Source organism: Salvelinus fontinalis, chromosome 12 (genome assembly GCF_029448725.1).
Source record: "Salvelinus fontinalis isolate EN_2023a chromosome 12, ASM2944872v1, whole genome shotgun sequence".
In the NCBI taxonomy this organism is placed as follows: domain Eukaryota; kingdom Metazoa; phylum Chordata; class Actinopteri; order Salmoniformes; family Salmonidae; genus Salvelinus; species Salvelinus fontinalis.
Window position 1 is genome coordinate 37,516,304 of NC_074676.1, and position 8,781 is coordinate 37,525,084.

At 41.2% G+C, this 8,781-nt stretch overlaps 1 protein-coding gene across 7 annotated transcripts in view; it reads left to right on the top strand.

Annotated features, from left to right (window-relative positions):
• Window positions 1–7,272, top strand: part of LOC129867315 (unconventional myosin-IXb-like) — a 118,481-nt gene extending 111,209 nt beyond the window's left edge. For 3 of the 7 annotated variants that reach the window (XM_055940634.1, XM_055940635.1, XM_055940636.1), the window contains one exon: window positions 5,781–7,272. In XM_055940634.1, the coding sequence (XP_055796609.1) occupies window positions 5,781–6,247 (467 nt within the window). In that variant the 3' untranslated portion in view covers window positions 6,248–7,272. Of the gene's footprint in view, window positions 1–1,413; window positions 1,547–5,780 lie in introns of all 7 variants that reach the window. The other 4 variants (XM_055940639.1, XM_055940640.1, XM_055940637.1 and 1 more) reach the window with 3 other exon arrangements.
• Window positions 7,273–8,781: the final 1,509 nt, after the last annotated feature.

The window sequence follows — 8,781 nt, forward strand, 5'->3', positions numbered from 1 at the left end:
TTTATAAAGAATGGGAGTAAAAAGCTTTGGAGCACTTTGAATTACATTTTGAGCAAAAAGGCAAACTCGGTAACATTCTTTGAATCATATGGATCATTCATCACAAAAAACACTGATATTGACAATTACTTTAAGGATTTTTTCATTGGCAAGATTAGCAGATGGAAAATTGTGAGGATAATAGCGGACAATATTTCCACTCCTATTTGCCATATCTATTTGCCATAATCTAAGCCTACTAGAAAGTGTGTGCCCTCAGGCCTGGAGGGAAGCACAAGTAATTCCGCTTCCCAAGAATAGTAAAGCTCCCTTTACTGGCTCAAATAGCCGACCAATCAGCCTGTTAACAACCCTTAGTAAACTTTTGTAAATTGTGTTTGAGCAGATACAATGCTATTTTACTGTAAACAAATTGACAACAGAATTTCAGCACGCTTATTGGGAAGGAAATTCAACAAACACAGCAATCACACAAATTACTGATTATCGGCTGAGAGAAATTGATGATAAAACGATTGTGGGAGCTGTTTTATTAGACTTCAGTGCGGCTTTTGACATAATCGATCATAGTCTGCTCATTTGAAAAATGTATGTGTTACGGCTTTACACCCTCTGCTATATTGTGGATAGAGAGTTAGCTGTCTAACAGAACACAGAGGATGTTCTTTAATGGAAGCCTCTCCAACAAAATCCAGGAAGAATCAGGAATTCCCCAGGGCAGCTGTCTAGGCACCTGACTTTTTTCACTCTTTACTAATGACATGCCACTGGCCTGGAGTAAAGCCAGTGTGTCTATGTATGCAAATGACTGAACACTATACACGTCAGCTACTACAGTGAGTGAAATCACTGCAACACTTAACAAATAGCTGCAGTTGGGTTTCAGAATGGGTGGAATAAGTTAGTCCTAAATATTTCAAAACTTAAAGCATTGTATTTGAGACAAATCATTCACTAAACCCTAAACCTCGACTTAATCTTGTAATAATGTGGAAATTGAGAAAGTTGAGGTGACTTTACTGCTTTGAGTAACCCTAGATTGTAAACTGTCATGGTCAAAACAACAGTAGCTAAAATGGAGAGAAGTCTGTCCATAATAAAGCACTGCTCTGCCTTTTTAACAACACTATCAACAAGGCAAGTCCTACAGGCTCTAGTTTGTTGCACCTGGACTACTGTTCAGTTGTGTGGTCAGTTGCCATAAAGAGGGACCTCGGAAAATTACAATTGGCTCAGAACAGGGCCGCACGACTGGCCCTTCTATATACACAGAGAACTAACATTAATAATATGCATGTAAGTCTCTCATGGATCAAAGTAGAGGAGTGATTGACTTCATCACTACCTGTTTTTGTAAAGAAGTGTTGACATGCTGAATCCACCAAGGTGTCTGTTTTTAAACTACTAACACAGCTCGGACACCAATGCATACCCCACAAGACATGCCACCGAAGGTCTCTTCACAATCCCCAAGTCAAGAACAGACTATGGGAGGTGCACAGTACTACATAGAGCCATGGCTACATGGAACTCTATTCCACCTCAGGTAACTGATGCATGCAGTAGAATCTGTTTTTTTTTTTTTTTTATGGAACAGTGAAGATTGTGAAGACAGACACACGACTGGCACGCTACACACGTACACATGTATTTGGTATTGTAGATAAGAGTGCGTTCGGGAAGTATTCAGACCCCTGGACTTTTTCCACATTTTGTTAGGTTACAGCCTTATTCTAAAATAGATTTTTTTCCCCCCGCTCATCAATCTACACTACAACATAATGACGAAGCAAGAACAGGTTTTTAGACGTTTTTGAAAATGTAAAAAAATAAAATATTACATTTACATAAGTATTCAGACCCTTTACTCACTACTTTGTTGAAGCACCTTTGGCAGCGAATACAGCCTTGAGTCTTCTTGGGTATCATGCTACAAGCTTGGCACACCTGTATTTGGGGAGTTTCTCCCATTCTTCTCTGCAGATCCTCGCAACCTTTGTCAGGTTGGATGGGGAGCGTCGCTGCACAGCTATTTTCAGGTCTTACCAGAGATGTTCGATCGGGTTCAAGTCCGGGCTCTGGCTGTGCCACTCAAGGACATTCAGAGACTTGTCCCGAAGCCACTCCTGCGTTGTCTTGCCTACCACTGAAGAATATCCCCACAGCATGAAGCTGCCACCATGCTTCACCATAGGGATGGTGCCTGGTTTCCTCTAGACGTGGCTTTTGGCATTCAGAGTTAAATCTTGGTTTCATCAGACTAGAGAATCTTGTTTCTCATGGTCCTTTAGGTGCCTTTTGGCAAACTCCAAGCGAGCTGTCATGTGTCTTTAACTGAGGAGTGGCTTCCGTCTGGCCACACTACCATAAAGGCCTGATTGATGGAGTGCTGCAGAGATGGTTGTCCTTCTGGAAGTTGCACCCATCACAGAGGAGCTCTGTCAGAGTGGCCATCGGGTTCACCTCCCTGACCAAGGACCTTCTCCCCCAATTGCTCACTTTGGTTGGGCGGCCAGCTCTCGGAAGAGTCTTGGTGGTTCCAAACTTCTTCCATTTAAGAATGATGGAGGCTATTGTGTTCTTGGGGACCAGCAATGCTGCAGACATTTTTTGGTACCCTTCCCCAGATCTGTGCCTCGACAAAATCCTGTCTTGGAGCTCTACGCACAGTTCCTTCGACCTCATGGCTTGGTTTCTGCTCTGACATACACTGTCAACTGTGGGACCTTGTATAGACAGGTGTGTGTCTTTCCAAATCATGACCAATCAATTGAATTTACCACACAGGTGGACTCCCATGAATTTGTAGAAACATCTGAGGGTCAATGGAAACAAGATGTACCTGAGCTCAATTTCAAGTCTCATAGCAAAGGGTCTGAATATTTATGTAAATCAGGTATTATTGTGTGTAGATTGGTGAGGGGGAAAAAACAATTTAACCTGTCTGGCTCTGGCGTTCCGCTAGCGGAACTCCTCCCACATTTCACTGAAAAGTCAGAGCGCGAAATTCAAAAGATATTTTCTAGAAATATTTAACTTTCACACATTAACAAGTCCAATACAGCAAATGAAAGATACACATCTTGTGAATCCAGTCAACATGTCTGATTTTTAATGTTTTACAGCGAAAACACCACATATATTTATGTTAGCTCACCACCAAATACAAAAAAGGACAGACATATTTTTCACAGCACAGGTAGCATGCACAAAGCCAACCTAACTAACCAAGAACCAACTTCATCAGATGACAGTCTTATAACATGTTATACAATAAATCTATGTTTTGTTCGAAAAATGTGCATATTTGAGGTATAAATCAGTTTTACATTGCAGCTACAATCACAGCTACAGTCAGAAATAGAACCGAAGCAGCCAGAGTAATTACAGACACCAATGTCAAATACCTAAATACTCATCATAAAACATTTCTGAAAAATCGATGGTGTACAGCAAATTAAAGACAAACATCTTGTGAATCCAGCCAATATTTCCGATTTTTTTTAAAGGGTTTTACAGCGCAAACACAATATAGCATTATATTAGCTTACTACAATAGCCTACCACACCACCGCATTCATTCATCAAGGCACGTTAGCGATAGCGAATAAACCAGCAAGATATATAATTTTTGACTAACCTTGATAAGCTTCATCAGATGACAGTCCTATAACATCAGGTGATACATACACTTATGTTTTGTTCGAAAATGTGCATATTTAGAGCTGAAATCAGTGGTTATACATTGTGCTAACATAGCATCTTTTTCCCACAACGTCCGGATATTTTTCTGACACACATATTCTGACCAAATAACTATTCATAAACATAACTAAAAAATACATGTTGTATAGGAAATGATAGATACACTAGTTCTTAATGCAAACGCCGTGTTAGAATTCTAAAAATAACTTCATTACGATATGCAGTTTACATTATGGCGAGAGAGTACCCAAAACCTGGCCGCAAACGACTAGTTCACATGTACGACAGATATATGAAATAACATCATAAAATGGGTCCTACTTTTGCTGATCTTCCATCAGAATGTTGTACTAGGGGTCCTTTGTCCAGAACAATCGTTGTTTGGTTTTAGTGGCGCGAATCTCTCCATCGTCAACAAACTCAGAGAACGGAACACGGCAAAACTCCCGAAAAAATGTAAATAATCTGATTAAACTATATTGAAAAAACATACTTTACGATGATATCGTCACATGTATCAAATAAAATCAAAGCCGGAGATATTAGTCGTCCATAACGACAGCTTATCAGAAGGCAAATCCAGGTCCCTTCACACGCTCTCCAGAAACAGGAAACTGGTGACTCGTCATGCCGAGAGCTATTATTCGACACCAGATCAAGTTACACACTCCATTTCTTTTCTCACTGCCTGTCGACATCTAGTGGAAGACGTATGAAGTGCATCTAAACTAATAAATATCAAGGACTTTAATAGACAGGCCCTAGAACAGAGCATCGATTTCAGATTTTCCACTTCCTGTCAGGAAGTTTGCTGCAAAAGGAGTTCTGTTTTACTCACAGATATAATTCAAACGGTTTTAGAAACTAGAGAGTGTTTTCTATCCAATAATAATAATAACATGCATATTGTACGAGCAAGAATTGAGTACGAGGCCATTTAAATTGGGCACGATTTTCCCCCAAAGTGAAAACAGCGCCCTCTATCCTCAACAGGTTAAAACATTTTAGAATAAGGCTGTAACGTAACAAAATGTGGACAAGTCAAGGGGTCTGTATGTGATAGAGTAGTGGACTGAGGGAACTTACTTAATATGATGTTATGTAATATTTAAAATTGTATATAACTGCCTTACACTTCCTGGGGTCCAGCAACATTAATGGGGATCCTTAATAAATATTATTCCATTTTAACTTACTCTGTCGATAGTCTTGTAGGCTTGACCCTAATGTAGGGGGGATGTGAGGAATAAAGCATCTAATGGAACATATAATTAAACAGAATTTCCAAACATGGGTCTGTTGTAGACCCATGGAGTTTCTCAGCGAGGTCAGTTCCTCTCTGCTTACTTCATGTCAAGTCCCCCCACAAGTTCTTGCTTTTTTTGTGCAAGTGTGCGTACGTGCAGGGCTTGAGGTAAGCGGAGAGGAAGTGGGTGTACAACAGACGCAAGTTTGGAAAGTCTGTTTAATTTATGTTCTATTAGATGTTTTAATTTCTTAATTTCTCCCTGCATAAGGACCAATCCTACGGACAATCGGCAGAGTAAGTTGAAATTGAATTTAACTTCCGGCGGACTTAAAAAAAAACAAAAAAAAGTAAAGCTAATTGTAATAGTGGACACTTGACTTGAGCTACATTTTGCATAACTTTTAGGAGTGGGACATTTTGCAGGCAGAAAAATACATGTGTTATCAATATTTATTTCCTGTCAATGTTGGAACCTTAACTAATGCCTATAATATTTAGGAAGTTGATTTTCATGGAAAGACAACTTTCTGTTTAATTGAGACCACACATAGGCGCATTTGATCTTGCACGCCAAACACGAAGAGACGAGGTTGGTCTTCTGAATTTGAAGCAGAATTATCCTGAGAGTTTGTGAATAGTGCTACAAAGAGCTGCTTTAATACAATAGTTAACACATACAAAACAGAAAGACAACCGTTCAAAATAATCTCGGGGGGGTGGGGGGGGGTTGGATATATGAATCTCTAAATTGTCTGACTGCCCACTGGAATAGTGGCATGTTTTGGTAGTGATTTGAGCCTCTTTTTCTCTCATCCGTCTCTTCCAGGGAGAGGTTTTTTCCTGTTGAGTAAGGCCAAGCCCAACTTCCCTCCCAAGCCTTCTGACCTGGCCCAGAGACCTATGTCCCCAAGAGGGTGTTCCTCTTCCCCAAACCTCATCTCCGATGTTGCCTTTGGCTCCACCTCCCGGCTCCAGCTACCACGACGCCGCCCCATCATCCCCGACACGGTGAAGCTGCCCCCGGGCATCCACTCGCACCCCCCCACTGTGGACCTTACCCCCCCTGCCAGTGGCAGCTTCAGCCTGGTGAAGAGGCGGGAGCAGCCCGCCCGACGCAAAGACAGCATCCAGTCCCTGTACATCAGCCCGGACAAGGACCTGTTCCCCTCTCCTCCCTCCATCTCCTCCCTCTCCCTTTCCACCTCCACCCCCACTCCACAGAGCCTCCAGACCGCCAGCATGGCCCCCAGACGGTTCTCAGACCCAGACGTCCCCTATGTAGACGAGGCCTGACACAGACAGGAGGCACAATAAAACTTCATTCAGAACTGGATATCTATGGTGTTCCCCACGGCCTGGAGGATACAGTCCGTTAGTGTCGCCGTTGCCATGAAAACCGATCATGGACGTGCGTTTTATACTCTTGTGACTGATGAAAACAGGATGTGTCACCAAGCACTTTGTCTACAATAAATATATTGTGTTTTTTTTAAGAGACAATTTAAATCCATTTTGCGCAGACGCATGGACTCCATGGATGTTTTATTTTTGAAATTCCTCCTTGATTTCACGAGGGAAAAACTGCAGGTTATTGCACCTTTCTTTTCCCAGGTCTCCTTATGAGAAGACCTGAACAGTGTTCTCAGTGTAATGCAAAAGTGCCTTGATTTGTACAAATTCATTATTTCTAGTTTTAATCTTCGATGGGGGGGGGGGGATTTTTGTATGATACTCTTGTACTTATTCATTGCAATTATACCGACTGGAACGAGGAACAAAACACTTTTGATGCAGTTATGGTCCCTTGAAATGCCTTCTCGTCGGAAATGGACTCTCCCTCAATTTCCTCCCAGTATAGGAACTGCTTTCACTTGTCAAAGGGGAAATGAGAGCAGCTCTAGCCACTTTCCTCCTGGATGAAAACCACCAACACTTGTCAAGGGCTGCGTGCCATGTCTTAATTGACCTTTTAGATTCTACTTTCTGTAATGTTTCCGCAGCTACATACATACGGCTTCAGTCAACTGTACTGTACCTGCCACTCTGTCAATGGGAGGGTCAGGGTGCCTACAGACGACCCCTTCAGAAGTTGGGTTTGATATTTAATACTAATGTCCTTCTCTCAGACTGCTGTTGGATGTCGTCTGTCTGCCTGTGTACTGAGAAAATAGCCATTTGGAATGTCTGGGATTGAATGATGTGAGCTGTAACAGGACAATACAGTGCATGCTTGTATACGCTGCCGTGGTCTTTAATTTGTAACACGCTATTTAAGTTCACAACCATAGGGACAAAGTAAAAGAGACAAACGTAGTGAATATCCATGTTCATGTGTTGAATGCTCTACTCATATAGTGAGGCCAGGGCTGGATTAAGCAATCACATTTGTTAGCGGGGTCTCCATTTTGTTGGTGCCTTTTCAAAACACATTACATGCAGTTCTACTTCATTTACATTACCTGAATAATTTTTTAATACCACACAAATTAACGAAATAGGTGGTGTTGGGGTTCGTTCCTTGTCAATCATTGGCTCATTGGGGAAATTAGCATTCAGACAATATCTTTAATTAAATAATTAAAAAACCTTTATTAATGCAATTGCAGACGGGAACATAGCAAGCATGTTTCAGAGTAAGTTCTGCAAAATAGAAAAGGGTCCGAGTTGTTTTATATCTTAGTGATGTCACTGCCTACGTCATTACCTTCTACTCATGAGACCAAAACCATGCCTTCACTGCTATATAAACAAGAATTGGAAATTGTACTGGAAATTGTATTTAGTAGCCTACTGTAGCCTCCTAATTTCAACAGTAAAAGTTCAAGGACGTCTGATGTCAAGTATGTCTAATTTGCCGCTCTTTAATTACTTACAACTTTAGAGTTGAGCTGTATTTTATCCCCATTTGAGGAAATAAAACAGAAGGAACTAGAATATATTTATCTAAGCAAATGTTCTAGTGGGGATGTCTCCAGTTGTGTTTAGACCAGTGGAGGGTCTTCCCCTTCTCAGTGAATTTCATTTTGAAAAAGTTATCCTTTTAAGATAAAACTATACTAAATATAATCACGCCACCAAATAATTGATTAAAACACTATTTTGCAAAGGTCTACAGTAGCCTCAACAGCACTCTAGACAGAAATATCACCCCCCCCCCCCCACCCCTTCAGTTTCTTTTACTTAGCTAGTTTAACCTACTGAAACACCCTGCTCAATCAGAGGGATGCTATATTAGCTAGCTGGCTATGACTTTCCAACACAACACTGGAACTCTTGCAAGTCATGGTAAGCTTTTGGTATTACTAATTTATTGCCACCTGGTCCCGCTGGTGTAACGGCTTACTGACTGTACACCGTAATGTTACTGCATGATTGTAACGGGTTTACTAACGCTTTAGTTCTATTAGCTATGCTGACTATGACGTTACTTTAGCTAATTTGGTGACAACGATGTAAGCTGTGTGTAGCGGTTTGGCTTGGAAAGGTTTTTTCGCCTGGTCACACAGCTGATGTGCATTGAAGTCCACAAGCGAAGGGAAGAAGTGGGAAGAGGAGAGTGCATAGATGCAAGATAAATACAACATGGCTGCTATGAAAGTGAACTGTGTTTACGCGTGATATGGGGTGTATTCATTCCGACGATTCTGTTAAAATGTTTCTTAAAGGGAAGCAAATGGAATAAAAACGTGGATAAACACCTGCAGTTGTCCAATAGAAACTTTGCAACTGTTGGACCAATGATGACACCAGATATTAGCTAGATGCAGGTAAGTGTGTCACTGTCGTCTCAAATTTGTCTCTCAACCTGTGTGCACCTAAACTTTCAT